Source organism: Mesoplodon bidens (genome assembly GCF_964165515.1).
Source record: "Mesoplodon bidens genome assembly, chromosome: 1".
NCBI lineage: Eukaryota > Metazoa > Chordata > Mammalia > Artiodactyla > Ziphiidae > Mesoplodon > Mesoplodon bidens.
Genome location: NC_138176.1, coordinates 227,231,027 through 227,251,157, shown reverse-complemented (window position 1 = coordinate 227,251,157; position 20,131 = coordinate 227,231,027). Strand labels below are relative to the sequence as shown.

Genomic DNA, 20,131 nt, shown 5'->3' with positions numbered 1-20,131 from the left:
TTTTTTACCCATTCATCCATTATTGGTTACTTAAGTTGTCTCCACCTCTAGACTGTTGTGAATAATGCTGCTATGAACATGGTTGTACAAATATCTGTGTGAGCCCTGCTTTCAATTCTTTGGGGGTGTATATCCAAAAGTGGAATTGCTGGATCACACAGTAATATTTTGAGGCCTCTCCATATTTTCCACAGTAGCTCTGTCCATTTCACATTCTTACCAACAGTACACAAGGGTTCCAGTTTCTCCACATCGTTGCCAACACGTATTTGTGTGTGTGTGTGTTTAAATAATAGCCGTAATAATGGGTGTACAGTGTGGTTCTGGTTCTGATTTGCATTTCCCTAATTATTAGTGAAATTGAGCATCTTTACATGTACTTATTGGTCATTTACATATCTACTTTGGAGGAATTCAGTTGTTTACTTTTGTGTAACTAAAAATGTCTTCTCTGCTTAATGATTTTGCATTTTCAACTACATTTTAAATTGTGATATCAGAGAAAGGTGTACTTTAAGAAAGTAGCATCATGGTAGGACTAGGGGTATTTCTTGTGTGCGGATTGACTTCCCAGCAACCCACTTCGTGTATTTAGTAAGACAGATCTCACCAAAGTCAAAGAAGAGACCACCCATTTCTGACATTCTCCTTTCTAACTCTCTCCGTATCACATTCTAAATTCCCCCTTATAAAAATCCATCAAAGCAGGTGGAAGGAGAGGTAAGTGAGATGACTGGCTGTTGGAAGACAAAAATAGAATGGAAGGAGAGAAGAAACATTAGCTGAGCATTGTGAATGGATATAGTTCACATCTATTATCTATCTATTAAAAGTACTATCAATTCTCACACTAGGCTTTTTTAAAATCATCATAATGTTCTAGTTCATGGGCTTGGAAATGAAATGTAGCATCAAGATGAATTAGCATGGCATAAGTAGTTAATTTAGGGAAATATTTGAGATAATTCCGAAAAAGTGAGTGGGGCCACTTTGAGGAGAGTCTTCATCTCCAAACCTTTATCTTAGGCTTTGGGGAACCATTGAAAGTTCTTGAGGAGTGTATTGTACACCCCATTCCGTCTCCATGTTTTGGGAAGATGTATCTGACTATGGTATGTTAGAGAAATGAAGCCCTAAGGATTTGTGATGAACTGGTTAGTTATTATTCATTTTACTTTAATTACTTCCCAACACGGGTTACATTTGTAAATACTTGGGTTTTTTAAATATATTTAATCAGTCACATTACTGTTATACTTGCAAGTGGAATCACTAAATGTTTCCGAATTGTAGAGATTGCAGTGAAATTTGCAAACAACTAAAATGTCTCCTGGTAAAATTAACCTGCAGTGCATATTAATAGCTATTGAGAGCTAGAGTTGATTTAATGTCTTAGTTTGAGATAAAGACTGGTACATATGGAAGAGGCAAAGAGAGCATGCTTAAGACAAAACACTTGAAGATATAGTGCTCATTCTGAATATATCTAAGACAGAACAAATACACGTTTGTATTTTTGGAGCGTGCGTAAATGCTGTCCTTGAATTTGAAGCACGATTCGAAGCACTCCTAAAATATTAATGCTGATATTTGGGTAAGGAAGACTTAATAAACATTTAAGAGAAAATGCAATGTTTATGTTTCGGATTTTTGTAAAGACAAGTTTACTTTCACTTTCTAGGGAATACCTAGGTTAGTCACTGGAGACGCTTTCAAAGGGACCCTGTAGCACAGCCCTGCTTTGGTTGTCTTCGCATTACTGACTCTGTATGGGAGGTTCACCAGCTGTTTGACTGGCAGGAGCAGGAGCTTACACTTCAGTAGTTTATAACTCCTGGCTATTCTAGGAGACTTTGCACTTCACCAAGCCTCAGACAGGTCAGGACATTGGGTAGGAGAAGGTTGAAAGACAAAAAAGCAGCAGGCCTTGGGTTCTCAGCCTTTTATTTTAATTAGAAAGTTGTATTTTAATTTGGTGGTTAGAGTTTTTAGTAATGTGCCTGTATTACATGTAGAGAGTATTCATCAGCCAAGAGGAGTTTTAAAATGTCAAAACCGGGAAAAGCTACTCTAAACCATGGCTTGGTTCCTGTTGATCTTAAAAGTGCAAAAGAGCCTCTACCACATCAAACCATGATGAAGATATTTAGCATTAGCATCATTGCCCAAGGCCTCCCCTTTTGTCGAAGACGGGTAAGTCTCACACATTTGAAAAATAGGAATATTTATTTAAATGAACTACTTCTGCCTCTTTTGGTGAGGAAATGGTTCACATTTCAATTGGATTTATAACTAAAACTATCAGTGCGTTATGTAGCCAGTGAAAGCTTCTGTAAGTGATAGTTTTAATAGTCTGATAGAGAGCCTTGAGGGCAAGGTTACCTAATTCACCGTTTTGTGTCTCTCATTTATTTTTATGGTATTAGAATTCTTTAAACTTACTTAAACTTGGTAAATTTAAAAAGTATGTTTTGAGATATGTCGGCAAATACTAACACCCCAAATCTGTCGTTTTTATTTTGTGGGAAAAGTAAAAAGCTGGTGGTGTGGTCCTTATACGTGATAATTAAAGCATTGAGCTCTCTTACAAAGTTTATCTGCCAATTTAAGCTAGACTGTTTTTAAATCACTCTTTCTTAAATTCAGACCTAACATAATAGAGACGTTACTTTTTGCTGTTATATGAAATAAAAATAGCATGCTATGGTGTGGCAGTTACGATACAGTTTATATATAGACAATTCTGAACTAACATTTTGTAGAACTGGTGCTAATCTATAATCAGGTTATGATCTATTGGATGTTTTTTGGGATGACATTCTCCTCCTCGCCAGATTTGGACCCTGTTAATATTAACAGTTTTGTTGTATTTTCTGTGTTACTTGGTATTACCATTTTGAATTACTAACTAGAGTGATATATTTTTAGATCTAAAATATGTTTAGGACCCTGAACACATTAAACCAAAAAATACCTGTTGGAGGTTCATTGAGTGTTTTTATATATCAGTGCTATTAGTGTTTTAGTTCCTTTTACCAACTCGCCCCCACCCCCGCATTTTTTTTTTTTTTTTTTTTTTACTAAAAGGGAAACATTCTATTAAACAAGTAGGTTAACTTAACAACACCTGAAAAATATTTTTCCTCTTTTGTGAACAAAATCTTCTATTTGCTTGGACTTAAATAGCCTTTGTAAAAATATGTTTTCTAATTACCTTAGTTCTTTTTGAATTGTTTCTACTTCTACTCCAATAAATGGTAGCCATGTTGAAAAACATTTTGAGTAAGTTTTAAATGTAATACAATTTAAACATTGAAAATAGAATATAAATATCTCTGTCACCCACTTACTTTCTTCTTAACTGTGTTTTCAGAAAGTGTGTCTTTTATTTTGTCTTCTGTCACTTTGTCACTTTTATAACTTCTGAATGAGGTCACTGCTCTGATTTAAACATTTACACAGAGGCCTCTAGTAGCTTTAAGGTCATTAATAAACTAATTTATTATTTTAATACTTCTAAAAAAATACCAATACAAGTAAATTTTCAAATTAAGGAGAAGAAGTGTGAGTTTTTAAAATTAAGGGGTTAAGATCTTAACAAGATAATTTTGTTCTTGTTGAATATTTCTAATAAACTTAAGTACAGTTTATAGCAGATTATTCATTATGTCACACTGTATGTTTTCTATCTGTATCTTCTTTACAAGTGCATGAAACTTAAAAGGCTCAGGAGCAGATTCTATAAGAAAAATTAATAGAGAACTTAAGGGCTTTCTTTGAGGGTTTCCTAGGGTCACTATTCAGTTTGACTTTTCTAGGTTACTGTTATGTTAAATTATAGCCTGGCATTTGTAATTATAGAAGAGGACTAAATTCAAAAAATAAAATTCAAACTAGAACATAGTTCTAGTTTGGGGGAAGATAGGTAACAAAATTTAACACATTCAGTTTTAGACTGCCTGCCAATAATTTACTATTGTATAACTCATTGACTCTGACTACTAGAAATATTAGAGGGATCATGTAATTATATCCTCTCCCCTCCTTTTTGCAGCTGGTTAATTTAGGTAGCTTTAAATTGATTCACATGTTCTTTGTTGTTTTAACTTACTAACTTTCCCTTGGTGATGTTAATGATAGATACTTTTTAATATATTTTTTTATCAAAGATTTTAAAGACTTTTGGTGTGATGTGTAATTAACACATTCTGTATCTAACATTCCAGTATATCTTTTCCATTAGGTATGTTTAGCCTCTTTCAATCAGAGTGTTATACACTGACAACAAGTGTACAGACTTCTCTATTTTGTAGGCCATTTTTATCCTTCCAAGTAGTGAGCTAATGTATAGTGAACTCTTACAAGACTGTATGTGGTCTTGGCCTATTAAAAGTTGAAAAACATGTTATTGCGCCTCCATCCATCATAGGTGTTGATCCATTTAATGTTTGCACAATAAAATAATTGTGAAAATTGTGAAAAATTCTTTAAAATAGTTGTCATAACTACAGCTTCAATTTATAGCTCTCGAAATGTTTTCAGGAAATTTATTTACCTCACTATTAAGTACTATTAGTAATGATAGTCTAATTTATTATTATGTAAATTATTCTAGCTCCTCATCAGAGACACTTTGGACTTAATACTAACAACAGTAAAGAAATAGCAATCTAGCTATTAACCAGTTACCGTCAATCAAAATGTTTTTAGTATTTAGGTCCTCATAGTTCGTATAAGTCCTATAGGTAATTCTTAGCATCAGGAATATTTGAGAATATTACTTGAGTATATAACTTTTTATTCTAAAAGAACTGATCGTCCTTTAAAGGAAGAGAATATTTACAGGAAAAACTTACTTAGTCTATAAAATCACCGGAAAATTGTTTTATTTTTCTTTGAAATTGGAATACCTAGTTATGGTAATACTGTATTTCCTAAATCCTAAGATACATTATTTTTCTACATTTTAAACATATGTAAAATTAGTGTACGTCTGGATGGAATTTCATAGCTTAGCTGGAAGCATTTTTTTCTTTCTAGTGATAAGAGAAATAATATCTTACAATTAATAATAGTATGTTGAAAGAAATGTCATTAAAATGTTTAAATTTCATTTATTAACTCATTTTTGTTTGGAGACTTTCAAGCATTGACAATATTCAAAGTTATTCTTCAATGTTACTATTTTGGTAGAAATTTCCAAACGACATGCAATTTTGGTTATGTATATAGGGCTTTTAAAGATATCTGGTTGACTGTGTTGGTTTATAGAAGGAAAATGTTTTTAGAGTGCCTTTATATTCTTGGGTTTGTACCACCGACCGATTGTGTAGCATAAGCATCAGCAACAGAGCTAAGAGAATGGGGTAGAGCTGCTGGTGGGAGCAGCAGGGAGGCGAGGCTGGAGCAATGTGGTACAAGGACTTGTTCACCCGAAACCCAAGAGCTCAGGTAACAATGAAATGTATGACTAGATTTCTGATAGTTGAAAACAATTTTGTACTGGTTATATTCCATATCCAGTTCTGTTTAAAGTACCATATTTAAAATAATCTTTCTTTAAAGTGAAAATAGAAGTAAAATTGAAATAGAATATTTGAGTCATTTGAGAAAATATTTGAGTTAATATCACTCCTGTGTATTGTTATCTTTGAGGGTTAGCTTAAGTCAGGGGTCCACAAACTTTTTCTGCAAAGGGCCGGCAGTTATTTTATACTTTGTGGACCAGATAGTCACTGTTAGAACTATTCAGCTCTGCCATTGTAGCATGAAAACAGCTGTAGGCAATACTTAAAGGAGTAGTTGAATGAGCATGATTGTGTTTTAATAAAACTTTATTTATGAAAGAGTGAAATACAGATTTTTATGATTACAGTAATACTATAGTAAATCTTCTTGTGCATGTATCTTTTTGCTTGAACATAAGTTTCAGCTAACAGTAAATTCTGAGAAAGAGATTGTTAGAGCCATAACCTTTCATTTTCTTTAAAAACGCTCATTCTCTCTTCTAATTCTTTTGTAGCTATATAGAGAAAATTTTTTATGTATATAATCACTGCTTTTTTTTTTTTTTTTTTTTTTTTGTGCTACGCGGTCCTCTCACTGTTGTGGCCTCTCCGGTTGCGGAGCACAGGCTCCGGACGCACAGGCCCAGCGGCCATGGCTCATGGGCCCAGCTGCTCCGCGGCATGTGGGATCCTCCCGGAACGGGGCACGAACCCGTGTCCCCCGCATTGGCAGGCGGACTCTCAACCACTGCGCCACCAGGGAAGCCCAACATACTGCTTTTTAATTTTCCTTCTCGATGTACAGTAGTAGCATAATAATGCTATTAATAATTGCTCTTATTTTAAAAGGACCTACTATATATTCGAGGCATTGTCCAGCTATTTTGTATATTTTAAATAATTCTTAAATGATTTAAACGTTTGTTAAGTACTGTAAGTTAGGTATTATCTCCACTCAGTAGACTAGAAAGCTGAGGCCCAAACAAAAACCTCTCCCCAGTTTTCTTGGTAAATAGTAAAGCTGGTATTTAACCTTAGGACTCTAATGCTGCAGGTAGTAGCCATTCTCTTTCTACTATGTTTTGTGACCTTTGCTTATGAACTTAACTTTTTTCAACTACTATTATATTCATATTTTGGTGGGTAAACCTGGGAGCCTATCATTGTTGACATTGTTTCTTTGAGAAAATTGAAAGATTCAAATAATTGAACTACAAATAACTTTTGGTAGCATGTTACATTTATAAATTTAGGATTTTTTGTGTAATCTCTTTCAAGATGTTTCATTTGTAAAGTTATCCCACAGATGATGCAATGATTATAGTGATAAAAAACTAGAAATATTCAAACAGTATGCATGTTTGTAGTCTTTCTGTAAGCTGAGGGATGATACCTGTTAAAGAAAAAATTATTCATGAACCTTGTTAAAATCGTAAGACAGATTTTATTCAGGGGGACTGTCATGATGTGTATAGGGACTGCTACAAGGGAAGTTTGCAGTAGGGGGGATAGATTAGGCTCAACTGTTAATAGAACAAAGAAAAGTGAGAATTTATGGCCAAGGAGCAGCATGGGGTTCAGTGGGTAGATAATTTCTAAGAGGAAGCATCGGGGTAAAGGGGGGTGGGTGCTCTGGTTAAATGAACTTAATCAAGGTGGTCAGAAATCCCCTGGGGGATGGTGGAGGATGGTGAACCCAACAGATATGGAGAGGGTGACCAGGTACCACAGGTGATCGACATCAAGGGCAGGGAATTCTGGTTAGACTGATTTAGCAGGATTCTTGCTAAAATTTGGTTCCTGAGAACATGCCGAAGGACAGGTCCTAGTTGAAAAAGAGCTCAGGAGCCTGACTAGAGTTTGGTTAAGGAGAGAATCGTTGTCATACCTCAGGGTCTGTGTTTGGTAGGAAACAACTCAGAACAGGGTGTCTGACAGATTAACCATCCTCAAACTGCAGTGCAGTATCACTCTCATCAGTTTGTTTATTTAGTACTTTTGACTATGATGACAGAAATTAAAAACAGCATTATAACTCTCTTAGCTTCAGTACTATCTTGGATTCAATTTTTTTCTTTATTGTTGAACTATTGATGATACTAATTAAAAAACCCTATATTCAAAATTTTAATCTCATTCAGGCATAATCTATTCTGTTGTTTTTGTGTGTATAATCTTCAGTTAGTTCAAGCTATATATAATTATAGTCTATTAAGCTCCTTTAATAGACTTTTTCAGCAAAGGTCTGCCAGTTTTATCAAACAGTTGTATTATCTTTGTTTCAAAAAACAACCTCTCTAATTATTTATTCTACAATAAAATTTTCACTTGTAGGAAGATTTTATAATCCATCATAAATTCTGTTGGTAAAGCAAATTTGTGAGTTATTACCTTACTGAATTTAATAATTTGATAATTCCCTAAATTCCCTGAGTTGAATTATGATATAGAGAATTTTTATTTTCTTCCAGTAGTTAATATCTTTTACTTCTGTTTATAAAAATTAGACATGCTCAGTATGTAAAATGCAGAAGAAATGTTTCTTTACATTTTCCTAAATTATCAGTAATTCCACTGCTCAGAAATAACCACAGTAAAAATTTTAAGTAAATAACTCTTTAACCAAAATCGATACTTTAATCCATTTTTCATATATTGCTAGTAGTTCCCCATGGCTATAGTTATTCAAAAGTGTATAATCTGCCAAATGAATGTGTCATCATTTTCTAACTGCTGTTGATTTGGTCAGTGACCTGCTTTGAACTTTTTTATACATAAATCTTTAACATCTCTATATACATTTTTCTAGAAGTAGAATTACTGGGTCAAGGAGTGTGAATTTTTTTAGATTCTTAATAAATACTGCTAAATTGTTTTCCAGAAAGATTGCACCAAATAAAAAACAGCACTAGGGACTTCTAATGTTGTTTAATAAGAGAAAGAAATCATATTTTAAGCAAATTTATTCCTACCGTGGCAAAGTTTTATGGATTTTACTTAGTTGATACAATATCATTATATTTCTGTGTTTATTGTTCTAGGTTTTCTATTGAAGGAATTTTTTTTTCGTTTTGAGAAAATAATGATATGTGTTTATACTTACAACTTCATTAGGAAAATATATAAATAGATCAAGAAATTATTTGTTGTTCATGGTGATTTCTTAAAATAATACTTTCTGGAAAATAATGTTTGCCATAAACCTGTCACCAATATTATTTTCAACTATAATTTTCTTCTACTCTTCCCATAGTTTTAAAACTATTATCTCTGCTTTTATCTAAACAGATGATCCATGTATATAGTTTTATAATTTATCATTGATTTAACACATTTTTACTGTGTCTTATGGTTATCTCAGTTTTTGTCATCTTAGTTTATACTTTTACATTTCTGAGTTTTAGTGTGTTGTTTGTACAGTTTAAATGACAGCTTCTCCAAAAGTATATTGCTATTAATAATCTTTACTACAGGAGTACTTCTCATGCTAGCAAAAGCAGCTGCCAGAAATACTTGCCTATTTCTTAAAGCACTACAACTTAGTCTTACATTTCTGACATAGCTTTGCCTTTTGCCCCAATCCAGGTTTACCTTTTATTTTTATTTTTTAATTCTAGTCTAGCTATGATTCATTCTCATTTAAAATAGTTGTAACAAGTCTCCCATTCTAAAATGCCTTGATGCCTGAAAGGCATTTCATGAAACTCAACATTTGTTTCATGGAACTCTTAGCCAAGAGGAAATAGATGGATATTTCCTTAACATATAGAAATATGAAACCTTTAAAAAGCCAGTATCATGTTCCCCTCCCCCATACTAATCTATTCAGTATCTGCCAGTTACATTTGTGCCTCTTTCTCCAAATCCTTTCTGTGACCTCACAATCTAGCTTGTCTCTCTGGTTGGAACCTTCCTCCTGGCACTGGTTGCATCTACCGTTGTCCTCATCCATTAGTGGAACGTATTGTAGTTGTTGCAATTACCTTTGGCCCTTAGACATATATGTACTGCTCAGTGGTGTTATTTGACAGCTTCATTTAGTTATCTTGTTTCCTCAGTTGAGGCTATGAACTCTTAGAACTTCAGAAATCATCTCTAACATCTCTTCATGCTCCCAGTGATGTGCAAGAGAAGGTTAGTGTAAATATTTGTTGAAGCTTTTGTTAAGTTTGGAAAATTCTTTAAGGAGTTTTTGTACTGTTAGAATATGGCATGTTTTTGTTTACTAAATGTTTTTAAATGACTGTGCAGCTGTGATTTTGAATATTTCATTTTCTAAATATAACTAAATTCAGATACAGTTTGACACTTAATTTTAAAAGTAATTACTACTTAGCAGTTCCGAAAACGAAGGAGAAACAAACAGGGTGTACTCATTTAGATGGCACTTTTGAGAGTCTACAGTAGCCAGACAAGTCAGAAAATGCTAAAATAAAAATTAGTACAATACTTTGGAGAGAAGGAAGAACAGGGTGGTGCTATGAGCAGATTTGGAGGGAGATTTTAATAGTTTTGCCTGATTTTTTTTTTTTTTGAGTAAACTAAAGTGTGGCTTCCTAAAGTTTTTTTCCACAGATATATTCCATTGGAACTTGGGAAAAAATTGGCATTTTCAGGTCATCTGATATCTTTTATTGTCACTACTTATTTTATCAATAAAGGAATTAACTAGTTACCACATATCAGGTCATTCTATTTTTGATTCTATCAGTTTCTTCTTAAGAATGTTTCATACATCATGCATAAACATGAGTAAACAGAATATAAATTGTAAATTTTCTTCTGGTCTTATTTTCTGTACTGTGCAAGGCAGTGGCTGTAAATAAAAAGGTGATGATTCTTCCTCTCTGCCTGTGGACATACAAAAATGAAAATTACAATCCGTTAAGCATTTAATAGGTAGTGGTAAAACCACAAACAAACCCTTAGACCAAAGGATAATTGCTTTAAATGGACCCATATACAAAGTACTGTGGGAGCATGAGAGGGCCACCCAAGTCTCAATTCAGATGGCTCAGGAAAGGCTTCACAGTAACTTTAAATGAAAACGTGAAGGATGTTTGCTAAGCAGATGATCAGAGAAGTTATGGACAGAAGGAACTTGTATTATTGCTTGGTCTCCCATCTTGTTTTTGTCACATTAATTATACTGCTGCAAAATTATTCACTTATATCTGGATATGAAGTTTATTAATAGTAGTAACAGCCCCAAAATATGTATTAAGGACTTAGAACAGAGTTGGGAACTTTTCTAGAACCTGTAGGTATAACAGTAAAGTAGATGGACAAAGGCCATGCTCTCATGGAGCTTAGATTCTAATTTAGGGAAACAGAAAAGTAACTGTTAATGCTAATGTTTTGATGATGATAAAACAGGGTAGCAGTATATAATAGAGTCTAACTTGGGATACAGGGGAAACACTATTCTAAGTATTTTCCACATATGAACTCATTTAATCCTTAAAATAACCTCATGAAGTAGATTGCATTATATTATCCATATTTTATAGATGTAGAATCAAAGGTGTAGGAAGTTTAACTAACTTGCCCTAGAGCTAGTAGATGATGGAGCTAAGATTCCAACCTAGGTGTCTGGCTCCAGCATCATAAACAGTGTGCTGTACTGACTTGGGTAAGGGTTTGTTGAGTGAATGGATCCTTAGTTTCCAAATATTTCAAGGTTAACTTTTGCCATGTAATCCTGGATTTTTAAATACATAATTCATACTTTGTTTTCACAATTTATGAAGACCTCAATATCTAATTACTGATAACATTGCTTTCTAGATGTTTTTGTCATCAGGTGATGTCATAGTATTAGGTTGTGCCTCAGTTGTCAGATATTAACGCAAAGCAAATTATAACATGATTTGTAAATCTACAACTACAGCATAGAAATAACTGCCCTGAATTGTTATTCCTTTTGTTGATAGTTAATCTGTACAAATAGTATAGTAATTTTAACATCACAGGGCAAGGCTATTTAAATTTGTAGGTTATGTTTTACAGAAACTAAATATTAAGACTTGGAGTATGGGAGACAGATGAAAAATATGCTAAAAATAAACTTGTTACAAAGCTTCTGGCTGGGTAAACAAGTATGAAATAAATCCACGGTCCCTTGTCTGCAAATCAGGAGTCCAGTAAGCCCTGAAAACCAAGAAGTGTTTTAACAAGTTGGCCAAACCTAACCCTAACTAACTTAAGACAGTCACTTTTATTGTTTATCTGAATATTTGTATATTTTGCTGCAGAAATGTTTGTACGTGATGTACTGGAAGTGTTCTGCCATACGCTGTATATATACCATATTACCCTTCTAAACTCCAGAAGTTTTGAAGTCAGGAGCACGGCTTTCTCCAAAATTGCGGAGTTAACTGCAGACCTTTGAGTTTTACAGGTATCTACATCCACATTCAGAAATGGAATACACTTTGAAATGTCAAAGTAACCTAAGCCTTATCTTAAGTCTCTTAGGTACATTCATATTTAACTGCTTTAAAACATACATTACATAAATGAATACCTAAATTTTATTAACCTAGTTATAGGCAGCTCAATATAGTATGATAATAGTTCAGAGCTTCTATATTATTTTTCTTCAGTGACTAAAGGCAACTCATGCTATCAGATAGATACTTTAAATGAGGAATGAGAACTGCAACAACTTTTTAAATTTTTCTCAGTATTTCCGTGGAATATTAACACCGCTAAATTAATTTTAATTCTGCTAATATGTATTAGGCGTATACATACTCCCTGCTTGTGATGCTAATGTAACAAAGATGAATAAGGCAGAGACCTTCCCTTAAGGAGGCCACTGATGCTTTTCTGTCTCTGACTTATTGTCACCATTCCATGATATTCTCGTGATATCAATCATAGGAACATGAATTAATTAATCCATTCAACAAATAAGCATCTACTAATTGCCAGGCACAGTTCTAGATACATTATTGAACAAAACAAACAACAAAAATTCTACCTTTTTAATAATTTAACATTTTGGTGACCCTGAGAATTCCACCTAGGCGTGGAGAGTGTGTTTGATCTGCTCCAGTATATACAGTGTTTCATCAGACTCCTTTATTCAGTTGTACACTTTTCATTTCCAAGTCAACTGGTGATCATTTGTAGTTTATAGTTTCTCCATATGTATATAAGGATACCTCCATACACATGCCTGCATATGCAGACACTCTACCTGACTTGATAGGATTATTTTGGTAACTTAAGTGAAATGTATTGATAGTAAAATCTACAAGTTTTCAAATACTGTTAGGTAGCATCCAGTATATTATATTATTTTGAGGCTCTGAAAGATTAAATATGATTCCATATTATTTCATTTTTCATGTTCTTGCCAGAAAACTTTAGTCTTTAATATCCTATCAGGTCCACCATAGTGATTTCTTTCTGGATCGTACCTGGGTCAGAATTAGAGTTCTTGGCCCTATCCCTGACTTGTTGTGGAAAGTAGCATAAATTAATGTGTCTCACATATAAATCAGTTAAATAATGGTAGATTAATTGCGGTAGATGCAAATAATGATAGATATAATTTTTTAAATGTAGGATTTTTAAAATGTGATGTAAGTTTTACTATAGACGTAATACCAGAAAGGACTACCATTTGTGATAAAAGCAATGACATTCTTATTTCCTTTTACAAAGACCTATTGATGCAGCACATCTCTTTATTTGCATATATAGTGCTTTATTCCTACAATGTGTAAAAGGTGAAATAATCACAGTAGATTTTTAAAAAGTAAATCTGGTATTAGATAAATAAAAGTCTCTGTTGTGGTTTTGGTAGTACCTATGTATATATGTGTTTATGTATACATTTATGAGCTTTATAGAAATTTTTTTAGGTCTGGGGGAAACAATTCAACGGTTAGTATTTCTCAAACATTAATATATAAACATTGATCCCAGAAGCACATAGGTGACTAGCTATTTGTTTATGGTTACTTTATGATATCTTCATGTAAGGTTGGGGAAATCTGTTTTGAGAGAAAAAAATATAATGTTGGATGAAATTCTCTTATCTTAAATTTCTTCTCCTTGCTAGTATTGAAAGTGAAAATTGAAACTTGTGGGTTATTCCTATTTTTAACTGCCTTTTTATGTATGGGTGATTTCATATCATTCACTTGGGAACAATTTGAGCTTAAAGAGCTTTTCAATAATCCACAGAAATCTCTACATTATCACTTTAGATTTTGAAATGTCATTGTTACTACTAGTTTGAACATGTAGGGGCAGTGTAGTACTGTTTTTGTAAATCTCATCTGAATTTGTGGGTTTTTTAAATCTGTAAGTGTCCTTTGAGGAAATACAACTTACATCTTACTTTTTAAGGAATGATTGGTGCTCTTTATTAAGTTGGAACTATTCTTTCAATTCAGGTTCTTTATATATATATATATATATATATATATATATAATACAAAGCTTTTATATTATAGAAGCTCATGGCCCTAATTTATATTTGAAGTCAAGGAATATGTTAAGCTAGTTAACAGGGAAAATGCATTTTTATAGTTAGACAATAAAAACGAGAACAAGTGGATTCGTGGAAATGCTAAAATCAGTGCAATTTTGCTCTTATTCATTCTGTACCAACCTTTCAAAATGAATGTTTAATCATGAGACTTTTTAAAATTTAGTCTTAATTTTTCAACCTGACAAGTAAAGAGATTCCTAAGCAGTCTTATTTTAAGATTCTTTAATTGGTAAATAATTTTTTTAGTATCAAAATGATTAAGGGTTTTTACAAAATTTATGGTAGCTTTTTTTTTCACATAAAGTGATGTACACTTAATAAAAAAACAACTGAGCAGTTATCTCTTCTATCCATTCCATCTATTTATTCAATCTATTCAACAACTTCTATGAACCAAGGACTACTTTAGGCATTTGGAGTACAGTAGTGAATGAAACAGACCCAAATCTTTGCCCTTGTGGAGTTTGTGTCAGGATGGCAGACTGTTTAAGAACATAGAGATAGAGTCAGTTAGACCTGGGGTTAAGTTTTTAGCTCCATCACTTACTAAGCCACCTCTGTAGGATGGCAGTAATAGTAGTACCTACTTCACAGGGTAGTTTTATGGGTAAAATGAAATAACATAGAGAAAGTATGGTTATATAATAAGAACTTAGTAACTGTTATGAAGTCCACATAAGACTTATTTAGATGTGTTGGTAAAAATATAATTAATTCTCCTCATATAATAGTACTTATTTCTTTCACTTACGGTTAATATTTTGAATATTTTTTCATTTTTAGTTTCTTCAGATTGTGAGAGAAAACGCATAACACCAATTTTGATAGTCATTTTTCTTAAAGTTTCCCGAATGACTGTTAATCTCTAAATGGAAAGATACTGCGCATAAAAAATTAATGTGATTTGGATCTTCTTACATTATATAGAGTCATTCAGTGTGACTCTCATGTATATAAAAATTAACCCCAATATGTCTTCCTGAGTTAAGAAAGTAACATGTGCCACTTAGTATTTTGTTTGGAGTTTCTCTGTTCAGAATAAATGTGTTGGTTTCAAATACCATTACATTTTTAGAAATTAAATTGCTATATAAGAATTAAAAATATAGTTTGTTGACTCACATATTATGTTAGAAGCTAAAATGTCTAGGAAATAGTTTTCATTATGATTCTTAAGTTTTGACACCATTTCTTTCCCTGAAGGCCCCAAAATGAGTTAATTAAGAAATGAAATGTAACTTGTTAACATCTTTGAAAACTAGCTTGTCCAAATGGCACCTGGTATATTATTACTATATAGGAGTTGAGACTTAAAACATTTAAAGAAGTGATTCACAAGTCTTAACAAAAATACTTAGAAATTTAGATCCTTCTTGGGTACCCTGTACTGCTTTTGGTTCTTTTTATTTTTTAATTATGTGGAAGACCCATGTTTAACACACACGTGCGTGCACAGACACAAGCACACATCCCCCACATACAAACAAATAAAATTCTCATCACCACCCCCAACCCCCGTTTAACAGCTTATCTGCTATGTTCATGGGACAACCGTTTCATTGAGGGGAAGTTGTTGTTCTGCCATTTTCATATTAGCTTTGTTATCATGCAGGATTTTCAGCTGCTCACACTCATTACCATACAGCTGGTATGTAGAGAAGGAAGCAAGCAGAAGTTGTACTGTCTACAAGAATAAGAAGCTCTCTTGCAGATGGGGTGCTGGCAGATGGGGCATGTGTTTGAACAGGTTTTACTAATGACAGAGTGCATTAAAAATCATTCTGAGAAAGTCTAAGGTCAGTGCCATGAATTCAGAGCTTGAGAGGTTGTTCAGCTTTTTGTAGACCTTTTTAGAATATTAATTAACTCTAATGCAAATAAGTAATAAATGGCCCAACCACAACCTCTTCCAAAATTTTTTTATCAGTTTTCCTTTTTTATTTTAGTATATTTTGTTTCTCTTTAATATAATTTAAAAAGCACTGACACTGTTAGCTAGCGTTTCTCATCATCTTGCACTGTATTTTGTAGTCTTCAAATATATTTACTTAACATTCCAGAGTATGTTTATATACAAAAGTGTTTTGTATACATGCTTTGAAATGTATACATGTATACATTCTTTGAGTGATATAATAACATTCCTCAGTTTTGATATATGAGAGTATTTATCAGAAGATGAAAACCAAAGAGGATTTGGAAATCCATATGTGTAGTGTTGATTACTTTGAAGATTAAGATGAGGTATGTTCTATCTGCATTCAAAATTAGAAGTGGGGCTTCCCTGGTGGCGCAGTGGTTGACAGTCCGCCTGCCGATGCAGGGGACACGGGTTCGTGCCCCGGTCCGGGAAGATCCCACATGCCGCAGAGCGGCTGGGCCCGTGAGCCATGGCCGCTGAGCCTGCGCGTCCGGAGCCTGTGCTCCGCAACAGGAGAGGCCACAACAGTGAGAGGCCTGCATACCGCAAAAAAAAAAAAAAGAAGTGAATGGTATGCCCCCAAATGTATCTGTTGTTAAAATTATTACTTGCATATGTTTCATATTCACAAAACCAAAATGAATAAAGTAGTAATTGAAATATCTGTCAATATTTTTTTAAAGATATTTCAGTGGGATCTTAGTTCTTTTGACCCTTTTCATTAAATGTAGTGTTTCTTGATACATCCTATCTCAATGGGAGATGGTGATAAAGAGCAGGTAAAACAAAATAAAGCTAGGCAATTATATGTAAAAATGCAATTTTCAATTTAATTTTAATGGAAATGGAACTCAGCCTGTTATTCTGTTCATAGGGATTAAGATATATATTGCCAAAGTTGTTTTTTAGTTATAATGCTTTTGGTAACTCTCAAAAACTTACATGCTGTGGATTTCCTGTCAGTAAAATTGAATGCTGTCTGTTAGGTTAATACCTATGAATCAATAGAATACTTGGTAAGTGAGATCTGTAGGAAATAGTGTACATTAAGTGTTGTTAAAACTGTATACTGCCTTTATCAGTAAAAGTTTATATTCTGTTGGGCATTTTTAAAGCTACAGGAAGTCCCAAACCAGGGTGGCTTTTAACAACAAAGATAATTGCATTTTCATTGCATATCAAACTGTATATTTTCTTCCAATTTAATTTATACTTGAATTGTGTAACTGATAAATATGTAGAAAATTTTATTACTTTTCCCTGTGGGGGAAAATATATAAAATATTATGAGTAATAATATGTATAGTACAATACTAAATAAATACGTGAAATGTATTGTTTACCTATTAATATTTTTCAGTTATTATTTCTGTACTTCTGTTATTGTAGACTAGAGTGTATCTACATTCTTAATTATCTCATATAAATATTATTTATTGATACTCTGATATGTGCAAGAACTGTGTGAGGAGCTGAGATACAACAGGAATCAAAATAGACGTGGTCACTGCTTTTATGGAACTTACAGTCTAATGGTGAAGAGAGACAAATAATTAATGTGCACACATTGTGACAGGGTGTTGGGTTCAAGCACTGTGATTCACAGCTTTAAAATGGGGAGGAGGTGGCTCTGCGAAGGAAATTGGAGATGGCCTGTAGACAGTTAATTCCCATGTTTTTATCTTCAATCTAGACCGTTTTTTGAGCTCCAGAGCCAGTTGGAGCATGATATGAGTTGAGACCTGGATGTCTCAAAGACACCTCAAACCAAATAAGACTAAAAAGGGAACTTGTGATCCTCCCTACTCTAGAAAACAAAGACAAACACTGACCTTGTTCAGTGTCCTCTGTCATCTTCCATCCAGTTGCATAAGTAAGAAACTTTGGTGTCATTGTTAATAACTAACTCCCTCTCCTTTATTTCCCATGACCAGTCTGTCACCAAATCCTATGAGTTTTATGTCCTAAATATCTCCTAACTCTTCACTTCTGTCCATCTGTAATGCACCTAGCTAGTCCAGGCCAACATTATCTCTTGGATGGTCTAATGGAATAGCTTCTTCCTCAGCCTCTCCACATCAACTCTCACTTACTTCCCCATTCTGCTCTTTTTTATTTTCTTCTTTTTAATTTTTATTGGAGTATAGTTGTTTTACAATGCTGTTAGTTTCTACTGTATGCAAAGTGAATCAGCTATATGTATACATATATCCCCTCTTTTCTGGATTTCTTTCCCATTTAGGTCACCACAGAGCATTGAGTAGAGTTCCCTGAGCTATACTGCAGGTTCTCATTAGTTAACTATTTTATACATAGTATCAATAGTATATATATGTCAATCCAATTTCCCAGTTCATCCCACCGCCCTTCCCCCTTGGTATCCATACATCTGTTCTCCGCATCTGTCTCTGTTTCTACTCCTCATTCTGTTCTTAACATTACATTCAGAATGATACTGCAAGAGGTATATCTGGGTCATGCCCTTCCCTTGACTGACTTTACTTTCATTACTCTTATGGTAAAGGCCAAAATCCTTTATGAGGTCTTGCATAAGCTGGCCCTTCTCTACTTCTCTAGCCTCATCTTGCACCTGCCATAATACCTTTATTCTGTGCACTGCAGCCCTATGGGTGCCCCTCCCCCGCCACAGCACAGCTTAGTCATTCCTTTAGAGAAGAGAAGCATTCTCTGAAGCCCCAAACTAGGTCAAAACCTTAACCTTATGCATTTTTCTAACACTGTGTAGCATTTACTAGTTTCAGCTTTGCTCTGTTTTAATTGTTTATGCTTTCTCCCCTACTACACTGTGGACTCCAGTCATGAAGCTGAGACCATACTTAATTTAGCTTGTGTATAATAGGCAACCAAGTAAATGTTGAGTGAATGAGTGTCTGTGGGAGATTAAAATAACCATATAAATCTAAATTTGTTGTAATTGTGTATCTTACTTAGAATAAAGGTAGTTAGAGATAGTTGAAACAATAAAGTGTAGGATAGACTCATAGAGATATGCATGTATCGACAATGGTGTTTACTGCTAGAAAGTGATAACCACACATGGATCAAACTGACATTTCTTAAAGATGGATTGGCTCTTAGAAAAAGGTCATATGTGATGAAATTAAGAAACACGGCCAGGGCTTCCCTGGTGGCGCAGTGGTTGAGAGCCCGCCTGCCGATGCAGGGGACACGGGTTCGTGCCCCAGTCCGGGAAGATCCCACATGCCGCGGAGCAGCTGGGCCCGTGAGCCATGGCCGTTGAGCCTGCGCGTCCAGAGCCTTTGCTCTGCAACGGGAGAGGCCACAACAGCGTGAGGCCCACATACCACAAAAAAAAAAAAAAAAAAAAAGAAACACGGCCAAAGTGATAATCACATATTGAAGAGTATGTTCTGTATGTACTCAGATGGAAAAGTGCTGTGTGTGTGTGTATGTGTATGTATATGCACACTCACGTACACATTACTTAGTTAATAAGTATTTTTAGGCTGTCTACTAAATTAAACTAAATTAAAAATCAAGTAGAAGTCATAATTCCCTGTTAAGTGTATTTGGGTTAGAGTAACCAATAAAGAGCACTTGAAGCAGTTCCTTCAATAAGTGTTATAATGTATACAGTAACTTTTGCCTATCTACTATAGCGTTCAGATCATTTTGGTAATGGTGAGAGACCCAGTAGCCTCTTTGAAAGGACCTTCCAGTGAAGACCCTTTCGTTGTATTCTGTTCTCAGCTCTTTTTCATTATTTCACGTTTTGGGGAAATAAAGCATGGAACATGAAGAAATAAGGGTAGGAGATAGAAGTTCTTAGGGTATTTGGGAAAAGGAGGCAAAACCCATGTGTTGTTGTGAGCACCTTCCATCAGACTTTCTTCCACTCTGCCTACTGATGGCTGCTTAGCCTCAGTACATGTCCAAGATGCCATCATCTTGGAGCAGTTCTTCACCAGGGAAGCATTGGCAGTAGTGTGTTAACTCTTTGTCAAGTTGCTCTTAGTAAATTCCCCAAAATAAAGTGTATCAGAGTACATAATTAGCTGCCTAGTTTGTCTTTTCTTTCTCTGTGTCTACTGTGAGTCTAACATAAATTTCATCCATACATCACACATTTGCATACTGAAATAGCCCAGGAAGCATCCCAAAGATGTCTTAACTACCAATACTTCTTGCTATATATGTAGAAAACCCTATTTC

General features: G+C 34.1%; 1 protein-coding gene across 7 annotated transcripts in view; it reads left to right on the top strand.

The window, feature by feature from the left end:
* The window catches only part of FBXW7 (F-box and WD repeat domain containing 7), a 208,989-nt gene that overhangs the window by 145,042 nt on the left and 43,816 nt on the right, over positions 1-20,131 (top strand). Inside the window, exon 1 of one of the 7 annotated variants that reach the window (XM_081251109.1) lies at positions 2,027-2,193. The exons of the other annotated variants lie outside the window; for them this stretch is intronic. Coding sequence (XP_081107235.1) covers positions 2,047-2,193 — 147 coding nt within the window. The 5' untranslated portion in view covers positions 2,027-2,046. Of the gene's footprint in view, positions 1-2,026; positions 2,194-20,131 lie in introns of those variants that run through there. 7 annotated transcript variants of the gene reach the window in all.